The sequence below is a fragment of the Bubalus bubalis genome, chromosome 11 (genome assembly GCF_019923935.1).
Source record: "Bubalus bubalis isolate 160015118507 breed Murrah chromosome 11, NDDB_SH_1, whole genome shotgun sequence".
Taxonomy (NCBI): domain Eukaryota; kingdom Metazoa; phylum Chordata; class Mammalia; order Artiodactyla; family Bovidae; genus Bubalus; species Bubalus bubalis.
In genome coordinates, this window is record NC_059167.1 from 81,058,160 (window position 1) to 81,074,172 (window position 16,013).

At 55.9% G+C, this 16,013-nt stretch overlaps 2 protein-coding genes across 8 annotated transcripts; both read left to right on the forward strand.

The window, feature by feature from the left end:
• Nucleotides 1–319: 319 nt before the first annotated feature.
• On the forward strand, nucleotides 320–6,123 carry LRP10 (LDL receptor related protein 10). Of its 4 annotated transcripts, XM_025296062.3 has the most exons (8): nucleotides 320–903; nucleotides 1,305–1,349; nucleotides 1,480–1,515; nucleotides 1,859–1,994; nucleotides 3,109–3,299; nucleotides 3,415–4,432; nucleotides 4,782–4,911; nucleotides 5,008–6,123. In XM_025296062.3, exons 1-8 carry the CDS (start codon nucleotides 873–875, stop codon nucleotides 5,593–5,595), a joined length of 2,175 nt encoding a protein of 724 aa, XP_025151847.1. In that variant the 5' UTR covers nucleotides 320–872; the 3' UTR covers nucleotides 5,596–6,123. The 4 variants fall into 4 exon arrangements, with proteins under 4 accessions (XP_025151847.1, XP_006066571.1, XP_025151848.1 ...); XM_006066509.4 differs by lacking the exon at nucleotides 1,480–1,515 and having other exon boundaries at nucleotides 321–903; XM_025296063.3 differs by lacking the exon at nucleotides 320–903 and having other exon boundaries at nucleotides 1,346–1,385.
• A 154-nt stretch (nucleotides 6,124–6,277) lies between these two features.
• On the forward strand, nucleotides 6,278–15,728 carry REM2 (RRAD and GEM like GTPase 2). Of its 4 annotated transcripts, none has more exons than XM_044925290.2 (6): nucleotides 6,278–9,898; nucleotides 11,121–11,462; nucleotides 11,679–11,752; nucleotides 12,537–12,674; nucleotides 14,521–14,806; nucleotides 15,484–15,728. In XM_044925290.2, exons 1-5 carry the CDS (start codon nucleotides 9,796–9,798, stop codon nucleotides 14,770–14,772), a joined length of 909 nt encoding a protein of 302 aa, XP_044781225.2. In that variant the 5' UTR covers nucleotides 6,278–9,795; the 3' UTR covers nucleotides 14,773–14,806; nucleotides 15,484–15,728. The 4 variants fall into 4 exon arrangements, with proteins under 4 accessions (XP_044781225.2, XP_025151857.1, XP_006066565.3 ...); XM_025296072.3 differs by lacking the exons at nucleotides 14,521–14,806; nucleotides 15,484–15,728 and adding exons at nucleotides 10,900–10,985; nucleotides 13,065–13,360 and having other exon boundaries at nucleotides 12,467–12,674; XM_006066503.4 differs by lacking the exons at nucleotides 14,521–14,806; nucleotides 15,484–15,728 and adding an exon at nucleotides 13,065–13,360 and having other exon boundaries at nucleotides 12,467–12,674.
• Nucleotides 15,729–16,013: the final 285 nt, after the last annotated feature.

Below are 16,013 nucleotides of genomic sequence, written 5' to 3' on the forward strand. Positions count from 1 at the left end.
CGAAAAAAAAATGCTACCGGATCCCAGACATTGGGCCGAGAGAAGCACCAAGAGCTTAAGGACCCAAAGGAAAGACATGACAGTTACAGAATAAGCAGTGGTCCTCTGACAAACGTGTACTGTAACGTTACACGGAAAGGACTAAACAAAGCAGAGTTAAAAGTAGGGGTGAGCGCCTTAAAAGCCAGCGTGACAAGACTCGGCAGAACCGAAAAAGGGTTAAGACGGGTAGGTGGGTGGGCGGGGCGCGCGTTGATTGGCAGGGGTGTGGCCAGGCTCGTCACCCGCCCCCTCCTCCGCCCGGGCTTCTCCAACCCTAGGGCCGGCGGGGGTACCGTCTGGGCAAGGGACTGGGCGCTGGACGGAGTCGCCTGACCCCTCCCCCACTCCTCTGCCGCGTTCCGCGGGCTGGACGCGCTGGAGAAGTTGAGCAGCGCCCGGGCCGGCGCTGGGGGCTGATAGTCGGTAAAGTTTGGCCCGAAGAGGAAGTGGCCTCAAGCCCCGGCAGGTGGCGGCCAGGCCTGGACCTGAGCGCTCGCGGCCTGCGGGCGGGCTCTAGGCGAGGGCGCGCCCCAGCGTCAGGCTTTGAGCCGATTTCCGGGGCTTCGGGGACTGGCCTCGGAGAGAGCGCGGCGGCGGCCGGGAAAAACAACTCAGAAGTTGGCTAGAGGCACCGCCCCTGCACCCGGGCCGCTGCCTCCCCCAACCCGTCCCCAGCCCTGGCAACTAGAGCATCGGTCGGGGAGCCTGGGCCATGGAGCCCTCTCGGGGAGGCGGCACCGGGGAGCCAGGACGCCCGGAGCGGCGCCGCCTCCCCACTGAATAAACGACGGAAGCTCCGGGACTGTTCCTGCACCTCCGGACGGCTCACGATGCTGCCGGCCATCCTTCTCCTCTTCCTGGGTAAGAAACCGAAACAAGACTACTCGCCCAGCACCCCGCTCCCAGGGCTCTCACCCGGCCCAGAGAGCTCTAGCTCCCTTCCTGCTACGCGGCTCCTCACCTGAACCTGCCCGGTCGTGCCCTCCACCCCCTGCCGCCGCCCTGGCACTGCCTGCCCCAGCCTCGGGGAAATCTCCAGCCGTTCCCCCAGTCTCCCTCTGACTTCCGTAAATCACTGTACCCACTCCATAGGCCGTGCTGCCCTACCTTCTTTCGAGGTCACACACCGCTGTCTTCCTCTGCTCCACCACCCTTTCCTGTAAACTACCCGGAAGCCGCAAATGGCTCTTTTTCCTCCTAGAGTTGCTCAGGTGAAGGAAACTCGGAAGCATGACTCTTGCCCTTTCTTGCTCTTCCTCTAGGAGGCACTGTGGCCCACCCAGATAGGATCATTTTCCCGAATCCTGGTGAGTAGAGGATGCCCCAGGGGTCCCATGGCCTTGGTAGGTAATAAGAACTCAAGACTTTCTCTTCCTTGAATTCCTCTAGTACCTACCATAGTTTTAGAGTGGACGTCATCCACCCTTTTTTTTACAGATGGGGAAACTGAGACCCAGCGTAAGCCCTCAGCTGGTAGTTATGTACTTTTTTCTTTTTCCCCAAATATCCATCCTTGATCTGCCTAGCCAAAATGTAGTTTCTCTGAAGATAGAAACAGTATTTCCTGTTCCTCTGGCCCAGTGGCTGGCACAAAGCGGACCTCATGTTGTTTGTGGTGTTGATATGTAAAGTGGAATTATGATGAGGGAAGAGAGGGGGCTGCCTGAAGACTAGGCCTGTAGTGTGTGTGTGGCTAGGGCGGGGGAGTGTCTGTGATCCTTGCGAAGAGCCCAGGCCCTCAAAGACCTCAAGCCTGGGCAGGGGTGTGATGGTAAGGGGCTCTCGATTGATGCCCCTACATTCCTCTCTTCTCTAGCCTGTGAGGACCCACCAGCGGTGCTCTTGGAAGTGCAAGGCACCTTACAGAGGCCTGTGGGCCGGGACAGCCGCAGCTCCCCTGCCAACTGTACCTGGCTCATCCTGGGCAGGAAGGAGCAGACGGTAACGGTCAGGTGAGTGCAGGCACAACCCTATACCTTTCCCCTATGCTATGCTATGCTAAGTCACTTCAGTCGTGTCCGACTCCGTGCGACCCCATAGATGGCAGCCACCAGGCTCCCCCGTCCCTGGGATTCTCCAGGCAAGAACACTGGAGTGGGTTGCCATTTCCTTCTCCAATGCATGAAAGTGAAAAGTGAAAGCGAAGTCACTCAGTCGTGTCTGACTCTTAGCGACCCCATGGATTGCAGCCTACCAGGCTCCTCCATCCATGGGATTTTCCAGGCAAAAGTACTGGAGTGAGGTGCCATTGCCTTCTCCGACCTTTCCCCTACTCCCGCGCCTTTACCAGGGAGAAGCCTCCGGGGAGCACTTCTCCATGGAGCTTCCATCCTGTCCACGGGAAAGAGGAGAGTTAGATTTGGCATCATCTGCCCTAAAAGCCTGGCTTGTTTGGGGCCAGACACAATGAATTGCAGGTGGACTGGAGTGGACATCTAGCTTGGGTCCTGTCATCTCTGAAGGACAACAGTCACTCCAGAACCTTCCTCAGCCTCCTCAGATCTTTTAAACAGTCCAGGTCTCCCTGGGCTCCTCCAACCTTGGGCTGTGGGGTTGGGGCCCACATTAAGTACTTGGCTGTTTGCTTCACACAGTTCACTTCCCATAAGTTTACCCAGAAAAGAATAGGGGAAAAGAGAGGCCATCTGGGGAGAGCTTGTTGGAGCAGAGGGATCAGAATGCTACAGCGATCTCAGGTCTCACCACTGGGCACTGGGAGGGATGGTGAGTTCTGGTTAAGTAAGCTTACGGTAGCCGCCGGCACCATGCTTGGGTGACAGTGCTGCAACAGCAGGAAGCAATGACTCTAACTCGGTCCAGAGCACAAGGCAGTTTTTCCAAGAGGCTCTAAGATGTACTCATGGTCTCAGGTACCATGGGCCTGTTAGGGCTGTTGCCTTGATTACAAAGGAATTTGGCCAACTCCATTTTCATCTGACCGTTTGGATTGCGGGTAAGCAGGTGTTTGTGCTGCTTGGGGTAGAAGAGGCTTGACAACTGTCGGGGGAGGACGAAGCCAGCAGCGGTCAGGAATACCTTACGTCCTGCTCTCCTTCACCCCTGTAGGTTCCAAAAACTGCATCTGGCCTGTGGCTCAGAGCGCTTAACCCTGCGCTCCCCCATCCAGCCGCAGATCTCCCTGTGCGAGGCACCTGCCAGCCCTCTGCAACTGCCTGGAGGCAACGTCACCATCACCTACAGCTATGTCGGGGCCAGAGCTCCCATGGGCCAGGGCTTCCTGCTCTCTTACAGCCAAGGTGGGCTGGACAGGGCTGATGTGGCACTTAGAACAGGCAATGGAAGCCCCAGGGAGGAGGGGAGGATCCGGCCTGCCCCAGTGCTTCACAGCCCCTCTCCGTGGTGCCTCTGCAGATTGGCTGATGTGCCTGCAGGAGGAGTTCCAGTGCCTGAACCACCGCTGCGTGCCCCTGCTCCAGCGCTGTGATGGGGTCGACGCCTGTGGCGACGGCTCTGACGAGGCAGGTTGCAGCTCAGACCCCTTCCCTGACTTGGCCCTAGCCCCTGTCCTCACCCCACCCTGCAATCACACCTTAGAAGACTTCTATGGGGTCTTCTCCTCCTTCGGATACTCACACCTGGCCTCAGTCTCCCACCCCCAGTCTTGCCGCTGGCTGCTGGACCCACGTGATGGCCGGCGCCTGGCAGTGCGCTTCACGGCCTTGGATCTAGGCTATGACGATGCAGTGCGTGTATATGACGGCGCGGGGCCCCTCGAGACCCTCCGACTGCTGCGCAGCCTCACCCGCTTCAGTAATGGCAAGGCTGTCACTGTGGAGACGCTGTCTGGCCAGGCCACAGTGGACTACCGCACAGTCCCTTGGAGCACTGGTCGGGGCTTCAATGCCACCTACCATGTGCGGGGCTACTGCTTGCCTTGGGACCGACCGTGCGGCTTAAGCTCTGGCTTGGGGGCTAGCGAAGGCCTCGGCGAGCGCTGCTACAGCGAGGCACAGCGCTGCGACGGCTCATGGGACTGTGCAGATGGCACGGACGAGGAGAACTGCCCCAGCTGCCCACCTGGACACTACCCCTGTGGGGCCGCCGGCACCCCTGGGGCCACAGCCTGCTACCTGCCCGCTGACCGCTGTAACTACCAGACCTTCTGTGCCGATGGAGCAGACGAGAGACGCTGTCGCCACTGCCAGCCAGGCAACTTCCGGTGCCGGGATGAGAAGTGCGTGTATGAGACGTGGGTGTGCGACGGGCAGCCGGACTGTGCTGATGGCAGTGACGAGTGGGACTGCTCCTACGCCCTGCCCCGCAAGGTCATTACCGCCGCCGTCATTGGCAGCCTCGTGTGCGGCTTGCTGCTGGTCATCGCCCTGGGCTGCACCTGCAAGCTCTATGCCATTCGCACCCAGGAGTACAGGTCAGTGGGAGTGCAGCTGGCGGTAGAGAAGTGGGCCCTGAGGGTGGGGCAGGGCCCGTGTGGCCACAGGAGGCCTGAGGATGCGCACGTGGGGGACAGGCTCTGTGGCCAGCTGCTGGCTGCACTCCTGGGGCTCTCACTTGGGGGCAGGTGTGCTCCTCTGAGGGAGGGACAGATCTAGATCTCGAAAGCCACCTCAAGGAAGGAGGGAGACCTCAGATGACTTTGGAGAGCCAGGGCATAATGCCGGGTATCCTGGCCTGGGTGTGGAGTAAAGAGGCCTGTCTGGGCTGAGATAGGCAGCTCTGGTCACCGGCACCTGTGACTGAGCAGCCGTCATGCCTTCCAGCATCTTCGCCCCCCTCTCCCGGATGGAGGCCGAGATTGTGCAGCAGCAGGCGCCTCCCTCCTATGGGCAGCTCATTGCCCAGGGCGCCATCCCCCCTGTAGAGGACTTCCCTACAGAGAACCCTAATGATGTAAGTCACCCTCCCCAACCAGAACACCTGCCGCTCCAGACGCCTGTGGCTGTTCCCACCCCTTCCAACTCTGATGTCTTCCTCCTCTCCTTGCAGAACTCTGTTCTGGGCAATCTGCGTTCTCTGCTACAGATCCTGCGCCAGGACATGACTCCAGGGAGCACCTCTGGTGCCCGCCGCCGCCAGCGGGGCCGCTCTATGCGCCGCCTGGTGCGCCGTCTTCGCCGCTGGGGCTTGCTTCCCCGAACCAACCCTCCAGCCCGGACCCCTGAAACCAGATCCCAGGTCACACCATCCACTGCTCCTCCTGAGACCTTAGATGGCAGCACAGGTCCAGCCCAAGAGGGCGGGGCAGTGGGTGGGCAAGATGGGGAACAGGCACCCCCGCTGCCTGTCAAGGCTCCACTGCCACCTGCCAGCACATCCCCAGCCTGCCCTACTGTCCCTGAAGCCCCAGGGCCACTGCCTGCGGTGCCCTTGGAGCCATCACTGCTGTCTGGAGTGGTACAGGCCCTGCGAGGCCGCCTCCTGCCCAGCCTGCGGCCCCCTGGACCAACCCGGGCGTCACCTGGACCCCACACAACAGTCCTGTCCCCAGAGGATGAGGACGATGTGCTGCTGGTGCCACTGGCTGAACCTGGGGTCTGGGTGGTCGAAGCGGAGGATGAGCCACTGCTGGCCTGAGGTGACCTAGCTCCCTTGGGCATTCTGTTCACAGGGACAGCAACCCTACAGAGGGCAGCTCAGCTTCCCATCCACTACTTCCCTCCCTGTCCCTCAGTCTGAGGGGACTTGATGGGCCTCCTGTTGATCCCAGGTAGCTGCTATCAAGTTAGGTGTCCCTCAGACAGGGAGAGGGCCCTCACAGAGCCCCCCCTGCGCGTGGCCAGAGACCACAGTCCACCACCACCCTCTCCCCACACTGCCACTGGTTGGTGGCTGTTTTTAAAAAGTAAAGTTCTTAAAGGGTCATGGGCCTGGACACTCCATCCTTGCCAAACCCATCCAAAAGTGGCCTTAAGCACCAGAATGCCAACTAGCTGGAGACCTCCAGCCCCCAAGGGAGGATTTGGGCAGGGCCTGAGGTTTTGCCAACAGTGATCCCTCCTACAAGGCCTGGCTCATAAAAAGAGCACAACAAATGCTTCTGTCCCATAGCTAGGTTGTTGCCCAGGAAGCCAAGGTTGAAAAATAAAGGAATCAGAAATTTCAGACTGTAAGTGAGCTGTGCTCCTGGGCCCCGCCTCTCTACCTAGCTCAGCTTATGCTCCCCTCACCTTGCTCCTCACTATGAAGGCCTTTTCTCTGCCCTTTTCCTGTTTATCTTCAGATCACCCATCCTTAGTTTTTATACCACTCAGAGGGTAAGAAAACTCTAGGAACCCCAAGAGTAAGCCTCTCCATCTCCACTTACTGCCAGGGGCCCATCTGTATAGTGCCTGACACCAGCAGTGAGCACCAAGCCTCCTTACTGCCAGGCTCTCAGAAGTCGTGAGCCAGCGGGGCCTTGCAGCTGGGAAACTTCCCATTTATGGAGAACTCTCAGATCACTTATCACAGAAGCAGACTGTCCCTGGTGAAGCACTCTGCCCCCCATCCTCCACCCCACCAAGCATTTCAGTCTGTCCTAAGCAAGACAGATGAACTCTCGTCCAGCATGCCCCAAAGCAGACAAAGATGCGTCCTGAGAAAAATCATCATTCAGGGTATGAGGATGCTAGCATCACCTTGGCCAAATCCAAGAGGTCTTTCTGGAAGAGGGTCCAAACTAGATCCTAAAGAATGCTGTCAGTAGTTGGAATAGAGTTGTGGATTTTAGGCAAGGTGAGAGGCCACAGGATAAGCAAACTAAGCAGACAGTGAGGGCTAGGGCTGTAGGAGGGCCCCAAAGAGCTGGAGAGGGTAATGGAGGGAATGACCGTGAGAACTTCTGGGATATACACTTGCTTACCAGTCTGTGGTAGGCAAGGTGACAGAGCTGTCCCAGAGTTTAAAAGGAAAATTAATGGGGACAAAGGATTTAGAAAGAGCCTATGAAAGTTGGTGTGATGCCTACAGAAGCAGAGCTGAGGCATTCCCTAACAGAATCAGTCCCCAGAGAAATGGGCTCCCCCTTAGGTTCATTTTCCCCTTCCTGCCTGGCCTGGCCTATCCCCACCCCTCTGCTGGAGGGGCCCTGTTGCCTACACCCTGTTAATGTCCTCACACCCAGCACTAATTGTTCAGCATTTCCTTCCAGCAAGCAGGAGCCTAGGGAAGCCCCAGTGGCAGGGAGACGGGGTTGACCTTGTACTGGCATAATGGGATATGACGACAGAGGCTCATATCCAGGTAAGGGTGAGACACTGGGGGGCTGTCACCCAAGTTTATTTTCACCATGGCCCAAGGAAAAAGAAATGAGGTGACTCCAAATCCTGTCAAGATAAGATACCCTGTACCAGGGCATGGGACTCAAGCAAAGGCCCTTGGTGGGAAGGAGGGAGGTGATCTCAGTTATGAGATGGGAATCAGCCTGAGAATCAGACAATCTGAGCAGATACCAGAATTTGGTTCTTAAGGAGCAGAATCTGGGCCTAAAGCAAGCTCCAGGCCGTGCTGGGAGGGGAGAGGGATACCCAGCCACACAGCCTGAGGCTGTGGAGCACCAAATGGCAGGGGAACCTGCTGCTAGACCCTTTATCGGGTGTAGCTAACCCTCACAACAAAGCTGTGCCATGGATACCACAGCCCCAATTCACAGGCTCACAGCAGCTTCCGAAGAATTACAAGACTGGTCCAGTCTCTATTGAGAGGCAGAGTTAAACCTGGATCCGCTCAGTTTCAAATCTTAGTCTGTCCCATTATTATACAGAACCTCCAATTCCTGAGGGAGCATCAAGCCGGGCAAGTGCACAGCCACTTACCAGTGGGATGAGAGAGATGATGGTTCAAGGTGAAACCCAGCCTGCATCTGTGGCCTGAGGCTAGATTGAGAGCCAGCAGAAGTCATGGTCAAGAGTCCTCGCTGGGCTCTGCAGACACTGGCACTCTTATCTAGTATCATAGAAATGAATTCTACCATCTAAATGAGCTTTCCAGATATATAAAGCTCACCCCTTTATAATTTAAAACTTTAAAAAAACTCATTTTGGAAGGAAGTCATTCTAAAACATTACACTCATCTTCAGCACATCTGCAATATAACATAAATCCTTCTGGATAGCTGAGGATCACTCAGAAACCAAAGAACTCTGCAGCAATGTCTTCAGAAGCTGTGAACAGTGTCAGAAAAGCTATTCGCCTTAATGCTAGATGACCTTAGACCACTTTTTAAAAGGACTGCTTTAAAAGTTTTCTGTGATGTTGTTTCTCTTACTATTAGCTACTGTAGGGGTCACTAGCTGCTATAGATGTACTTCTAATCTTCAAGTACAGGAACACAGGTGGAACATTAAAATTGTGAATAAAGTTAAGGACAAATAGGCTGTGATTGAGGACTGTAAGTCTATCCTGTGAAGTACACGAGGATTGTAGCTGCTTAATAGTTCTGCTTCCGCTAGACCCTACACTGTTGCCTGTAATTGACCTCCATCCACATACTGCACTAGTAATCCCCATATCACTATTTGCTTCAATCGGAAAAATCCACTGAAGATGGCAATAAAGATTGTTCCCAGTAATAGGAGACAGCTGGAATATTTAAGACAAAGACAGAGATGAAAGATAGTCTCTGGCACTGGAAGGATCTGGGTGGGAATCATGGTGTCCCCATTTTCCAGCTGCATGATTGATTTGGAGGACAGGCTACTCACCTATCACTCTGAGCCTCAGGGTCATGAGGATGAAAGATAATTCAGGAAGGTGCTTAGCACAGCATCTGACAAAAATGGGGTGAGAAGGGGCCAGTAAATTGAAATGCGTGCTTGGGTCCTTGAGGATGTCAGGAAGACAAGAATGGGAGCCTAAAGTGAAAGGGCCCTGGCAGAAAAGGCACAGTAGAGCGGTGCCTCTATCTTGGCTTCCCCCAGAGAGGTGGGTGTCACTGTGTCCGCCCGGTATAGCCCAGAAGGCCTGGGGCTGTTCCAGAGAGCACTGAGGGGGCTTGCCCACCTCTGGACTGGGAACTTCCAGATGGCTAGCTGCCCCTCCCCTTTTTCCTGCTCTGATTAACAGGAGCAGGTGGGCCTGGCACGGAGGGACAGGTGGGAAGTCTCCACAGTGGTTTGTACCCACTGGAACCAAGTAAAAAACCAAAGCTGCCCAAACAAAGCGCCATGTCCCCCTCCTCAAAGCCCCCATCTGCCTAGCGGCCAGGCTGGGAAATGGGTACTTTTGTGGGTCTTAGCCCAGAAGGGGCGACAGGTGGAAGGAGGGGGCAACAGGAAAGCTTGGTGGCAGGGTGGCTGTCCTGTCCCTGTCTTTTTGGTTTCTTCCTTTAGCCCCTCCATCTAGCTACTGGGCACCCACTCTGGGCTGAACGTTGGGCTAAGGGGTTGGGATATGCAGACAATGACACATAGTCCTAGCTCCTGGAGAAAGACCACCCAGGTCCTGGATCCTTGCTTCCTCCCATCCTCAGCTCCTTTACCCATAACCCCTCTCCCCACTTCTCTGAACCTGTCTCTTCTGCCCCTCTGACTTTGTTCTGTTCACATGTTAACCAGACTCCGCTGTGGGTGTGCTCCCAGAAGGAAGCTACACAAAGGAAGGGGGGGCAGAAAGGAGGGAATCCCGCTGACATCACGGTTTATTAGCATATGTGACCTCATCAGGGGGCGGGGCTATCTCCCCAGGTGTGGGGGGTGGTGAGCATGGTGGGGGGGGTGGTATTTAAAGGGAAAAGCTGACAGTGCTGCTGAGTGAGCGAGCGGGTGCTGCAAGCTGCCGGGCTGCACACGCACAACGATGCATATGGACTTCGACACCGACATGGACACCGACACGGAAACCACAGCACTCTGCCCCTCCAGCAGCCACCGGGCCTCCCCTCCAGAGACACCCACACCAGGTGAGAGCTAAGCTGCAGGTTCTGGCTGAAACCATGCAGGTGGGAGCTGAAGCTTTGGTGGGGAGGTCAGAACTAGGGGTTGAAGGAGCTTGAACCCAACAAGAGGGGAAGAGCCACTGGAGAAATGAGGGAGCCACCTGCCCACACTAGGGCTGGGCTAAGTAGCGGGGGTAGAGAGGGGCTGCCTAAATGTCCCTTCACCCATCACCCAGGGCTTTGCTGGAGAAACTGGTACTTAGCCCCTAGGTCTGCCTCATTACTGAGAGGTTGGGATGGGCAGGAGGGAAAGGGGAAAGACAAGGGGCAGCCAGCCCACAAGCCTGGGAATCACGGGCAGGGGGACCCTGCCCTGGGGGACCTGTTGTAAGGGTTTCTCTGGCTCCTGGACGCCCTGGCTGCCAGTCAAGTATTGATCCTGGGCTATTTCCAGCCTCTCTGCATCCCCCTTTGTTGTGTCTCCTTCCTCCAGTTACCCTGACCCGTGCACTGTCACTCTCCCTGCTCCCGCTCTCTCGCTTTCTCTCCCTTCCTCCCTCCCTCCCTCCACCTAGCCATGAACAGAATATTGTCTGGGACTCACAGGGACAGCCAGGGGTGCAGTAAGACTCACACACAGCCATGCACCGGGGCACATCCCTACAGGGCCATGGGAAGAGGCAGCCCCTCCCACACACCCATGGAGACCCAGCACACACATATCAGAGAAAAGGCCCTTCCCTGGGAAGCGGTTCCCCACAAAGTTTTTGACTCTTGTCAGTACCCACCCCCAGAACCAGGGCAGTAGCTCGTTTCCCATGCCCTGGGCCCCTCCCCAGTGTGGAGATCAGCCGGTGCAGGAAGCGGGAGAGGGCAGGGCCTCTCAGTGGAAGGAGTGGCAGCCCCTCTCCCCAACACGGCCAGAGGCCTAGTCTGGGGGTGTGACTGTGTGTCAGTGTGAAGTGTGAGTGGGTGTGTGAGCCTGTGCACAGGTGCCTCCCCTGCATGAGGCATGTTTTGAACAGGTTGTGGCTGGAACCACACTGGGCAAGCCTTCAGGTCAGCTCCTGGGAGCCCCACCAGTTCAGGCTTCTGGTGTTCTATGGAAGAGGTCAGACAAAAATTATCAGCTCCTTCTGGGTCATGGTCATCGATGGGGCCTCTGAGGCTGGAACAGCCAGAACTGAGCCTGCTGCAGATGGCTAGGCCTACCCCACTCACAGCTTCCTTCTCTTTGCCCCCCCAGAAGCAGATGCCACACTGCTGAAGAAGCCAGAGAAACTGTTGGCAGGGTTGGACCGGGGCGGGCTACCCCTTGCCCTAGGGGCCCCCAGACGAAGAGGCAGTATGCCTGTCCCCTACAAGCACCAGCTGCGGCGGGCCCAGGCTGTAGATGAACTTGACTGGCCACCTCAAGCCTCATCTTCTGGCTCTTCTGACTCCCTGGGCTCAGGGGAGGCAGCCCCCACCCAAAAGGATGGCATCTTCAAGGTCATGCTGGTGGGGGAGAGCGGCGTGGGCAAGAGCACCCTAGCAGGCACTTTCGGTGGTCTCCAGGGAGACAGTGCTCACGAGCTGGAGAACCCAGGTATTTGGGGGAGCCCTGCAAGGGTTGAGGGCACCTCTGGAGCCCTAGTCAGGGATGGAAGAGCTCAAAGCATGTGCAGTCCTGGAGCCCAGAACCTAGAAACTGTTCCAGTGCTTTCTGTGGCAACCTCTCTGGAGGGGGTCCCTGTTTACCAGGTCTTACAGGTGTTGGGGAGCCTCCTAATGGGCTCTCTTCCTTGTCTCTATTTCCCAACAGAGGACACCTATGAGAGACGCATCATGGTGGATAAGGAGGAAGTGACTCTAGTTGTTTATGACATCTGGGAACAGGTAAGAACTAAGATGTGGCTGCAAGCAGATGATGAAACCTGGAAGAACTGAGGAGGGGCAAAGTCTTGGCTGAAGGCTGGTACCCTGGTTTTAACAGTAATGGAACCTGACCCTTCATATATATGGTCTCAGAGAGCAAAGGCTGACACCCATGTACACTCCATAGCATTGAGAACTGCTGTTTGGTTTCCAGGATCTTCTGACCCAGAGGGAATGTTAGGATCTGAATTTGACAAACTCTGCAGCTGGAAGCCAGGCTGGAAACCCTGAAATAGACCCACTCTGTACATTTTTTAGCCTAGAAGAGACTGATCTGACAGGACAGGAGCTCGGGGCTTTGTAATGTCAGGGAAGGAAAAAAAAGTGAGGCCCTGTGACTATATGGACATAAATGATTACTATGCAGAAATGAGGGGCCAGATTGCATACACTTGAATAGCATTCACTTTTGAAGAGCTTAGGCATAAGAAAGTAGGATGGACTACCCTAGTCTAGGATCCTATGTCCCCCATTTGCCCATGTGGGGCTCACATTACAAACTTCTCCCCCCTCCACAAACACACTCAGTACTGGATGTGTTTGGCAGAATGCTCTGTGTCCTAAGCAGATGGCTTTGCCCTCACATCCTGGTGCCTCATCCCTGAGGTGCAGGTGCTGGGCAGGTTCTTCTGTGCCCCCAGCCCTGACATCCCACAACTCTCTGCCCATCTGCAGGGGGATGCAGGGGGGTGGCTGCGGGACCACTGCCTTCAGACGGGGGATGCCTTTCTCATCGTCTTCTCAGTCACCGACCGACGAAGCTTCTCCAAAGTTCCAGAGACCCTACTTCGGCTCAGGGCTGGGAGGCCCCACCACGACCTGCCTGTCATCCTTGTTGGAAACAAGAGTGACCTGGCCCGCTCCCGGGAGGTCTCCCTGGAGGGTGAGTACCCTGAACCTCATCCATATTTGCGATCTCAGAGGGGTCTCTCCTTTCCAGGTCATCTCTTCTCCATAAGGCCCTTTTACCCTCCAAGGTGCACAAAATTGCAGTTGGCCCCAGGTTAAGGGCAGACTTTCAATGCCCACCCACGCCTAGGGCTTGAGACCCTCTCTTCACTCCCCCTCACCTCTTCTGAAGGCCCTTTACTCCCTCCCCTTCCGCATTACCATCGCCCTCCAATTGATCCTTGCGTGTTCCCTCAGTGCAAGAGACTTGCCCCAATCCCTTTTCACTGCATGCCCTGGAGCCCCCAGGTCCAGCCTCGCCCCCATCCCGGGCCCAGCGCAGCCCAGTGGGCGGGCGGGCGCCTGAAGAGGTCCCTTCCTGTAGAGGGCCGCCATCTGGCAGGGACACTGAGCTGCAAGCACATCGAGACGTCGGCCGCGCTGCACCACAACACGAGGGAGCTCTTCGAAGGAGCGGTGCGCCAGATCCGGCTGCGGCGGGGCCGGAATGGCGCCGGGGGCCCGCGGCCCGAGTGGGGCAGCCCCGAGGGCCTCGCTCCGCCTGCGCGTCGCGAGAGCCTCACCAAGAAGGCCAAGCGCTTCCTTGCCAACCTGGTGCCGCGCAACGCCAAGTTCTTTAAGCAGCGCTCCAGATCGTGCCACGACCTCTCCGTGCTCTGAGCCGTGGTCGCCATGGTCACCGCGCTCTCTACCCGCCCCCTAGCCCCGCCCCGCCGTCGCCCGGCTTCCTCCATGAAGACCGTCTAGGAAACCAAAAACTGCCGGGACACCTGGCTGTGACCGCGGGAGGCGGGCCCCCCGCCCCCAGACCCCGGCGGGCGTCGCCCCACCCGCTCCACGCGCTCTTCGTTTACCTCCCGGCTTCCAGGCTCCTGGAAAGAGAAGACGCGGACCCGGGGAGGGCTAGCCGCGGCCAGTGGGCGGGGCGGCTTCCGGCGGGCGGGGGGAAAGTAGTTTTGCAAGGGATTTTCTTTTTTATTAATTCGCGCTTGACCACCTCTCCTGTAAAGAGATGCTAAAAGCAAAAACTGGAAGAGAGCTTACTAGACTTCTTTAGTTTCCCACCTTTGTACTCAGCGCGAACATGCCTCATCGTAAGAGATTCTTAAAGTCACAGAGCCTCTTTGAGACTTTCCTACAGCGTCCCATCTCTGATCTGCTGCACTTGTCCACTTTGCCCTTAATAAGTTCTTAAAGGCAAGGGCCTGGAACCTGTGTTCTTCAGATTCTGGGACTTAACGTGGCACCACGGCACTTCCCCTTTAAGGTTATTAAAGGTAAGGCGCGCAGAGACTTTTGCCTGAAGATTTGAGGGGTGGCAACCTGCCTTTGGCCAGGACCCAGGAGGCACCACCAAGGGGACCACCTTTCTCTTTTCAATAAAGAATTTTTCTACTGCACTTGCTCACTTTGACTCTCTGTTCTCAAAGCTCCTAAGAAAGGGATGAATGGATATAGGTTCCCTGCACCTATGAGCCTAAGTTTTCTTGTCTAACAGTTCTAGGGAGGCTCCGGAACTTAGTCTGAGTAGTCCATGACAAGGCGAAAAAGGTCCCTAGAGAACAGAGTCCAACTTGTCCGTTTGCCAGTGAAAAAACAGGCCTGGAGAGGAGTAGGGACCTGCTAGAATAATTCGGTAACTCAGTGATCAAGTCCCCATTTCCTTACCCTTAATCCTGCAAGGAGCAGGCTGGAGGCTACATTTTGTGCCAAGAACTACTCTCAGCTGTGACCTGGGATGGTTCAAGGTGGGGCCCACCTCCAACAGGGAGGCCCATCAGCTGGGGTTTAATGGGGTCGTCCTGCACCTTCCCTGGCAGGGCCCCACCACCCCAGCTGTCACCTGCAAGGCCCGTGTGAGTACTGAAGCTGTCAGTGCCTCTCCTGGGGACGCCCACGCCTGCTGCTGCCTGAGCCTTGAGTTTGAACAAAGAGCAGAGGCAGCAACTCCCTTCACGCCTACACAGAGGATACAGCTACCTGAGCATCTGGGGGCCAGGCCTCCACTCCACCCTACCCAGGTTCCCAAGGCTCGATGGAAAGAAGGATGTCTCCTGAGTCCTTGCAGCTGAGGAGGAGCCAAGGGGAACCAGCCCAGCACGGATGGTGAGATGATGATCTTAGGACTTTATTCACTTTATCTCAATTCTTGAATGACTATAAGGTGTTACTACCTCTTTTACTTGCCTGAGGTTAATAAGCAATAGAACTGGGATTCCACTCATGTCTGCTTGATATTTAATGGTGATTGTATCTAACTTTGCACTTGAGGTTCATGAATTTCATCAGATTTCCAAAGGGGTCTGTGACAGAACAAATCACCAGCCAGGATGGTACTGATTACTACTGAGAAGGGGAAACGGGTAGGGGGAGGACAGGTTCGGAGGTTTACTTTTCATTGTAAGCTCTTTTCTCTGCCTTTTGAGTTTTTACCTATGGCTAAATAAACTAAATAATTTTAAACAAAACAAAGCTTCATTGTTCCAAAAAAGAGGGACCAAAGAGAGTGTCCTGAGCACAGGCAGATGAAGCACAGTAGGGATGTAGCTGCCAAAGAAGTGGTGGCCACTGCCCAGGGAGGAGGGTTACCAGTGGTCAAATGTCACTGGAGGAGAGGGTGAGGAACTGAAAGGCCGAGTGTCTTTCATGTGGTAGAATTCTAAAGATGATGATGGCAGGACCTCCCCCATAAGGGAGCCACACACGCTACAAGCTTCCCTCCCCCCAACTCAGCCAGTTCCATCAGCCCGACCCATCTGTGTGTTCCCTCCAAACGCCTACAGAAGAGCTCAGAACAGACGGAAACTGAAGCCCTGCTCCTGCCAGACTTCGGAGAGATGGGGTCTTCTCTGAGAGCCTGGCCAGCTCTTCATCCTCTCTATGATCAAGGCGAAGTAAGAGCAGGCTGTTGACCTGGGCTACCGTTAAGAGACCAGCAAAGGGGCCTGGAGCCGAGCTGCCTGAACCAGGTAAGTTCCTCTCTGCCCTCATATCCTCTTAACCACTGTAATTTTATCTTGGGGTCTTTGCTCCCTTAGCCCAGCCCCTGCCCAATCTCTATGAACCCCACCCACCCTGGCCCACAAGGCCTCCTCATTGGCCAAGAGCACTCTGCTCTAGGCCTGTGCTTACAGTTCTGCCCTGCAACATCTAACTTTCCTCTAGAGACTGGAGCAAGGTCTACTGAAAGGCCACCAGAGCCCTGGAAGGACGCTCCACAAGTCTTCTGGGTTAAATCCTCACTCCCAGAAAGTCCATCCACACATACATCTTTTAATTTATCTAACATTACTCCAATCTGCATCAGTCTAAG

Bases quoted from the DNA above. Each gene is read 5' to 3' on its own strand.
- LRP10 (XM_025296062.3), top strand. From the start codon at position 873: ATGCTGCCGGCCATCCTTCTCCTCTTCCTGG. The intron at 1,350-1,479 runs GTGAGTAGAGGA...TTTTTTTTACAG, and splicing joins GATCATTTTCCCGAATCCTG to ATGGGGAAACTGAGACCCAG. The intron at 4,912-5,007 runs GTAAGTCACCCT...CTCTCCTTGCAG, and splicing joins CTACAGAGAACCCTAATGAT to AACTCTGTTCTGGGCAATCT.
- REM2 (XM_006066503.4), top strand. From the start codon at position 9,796: ATGCATATGGACTTCGACACCGACATGGACACCGACACGGAAACCACA. The intron at 11,753-12,466 runs GTAAGAACTAAG...GCCCATCTGCAG, and splicing joins TTTATGACATCTGGGAACAG to GGGGATGCAGGGGGGTGGCT. The intron at 12,675-13,064 runs GTGAGTACCCTG...CCCTTCCTGTAG, and splicing joins CCGGGAGGTCTCCCTGGAGG to AGGGCCGCCATCTGGCAGGG.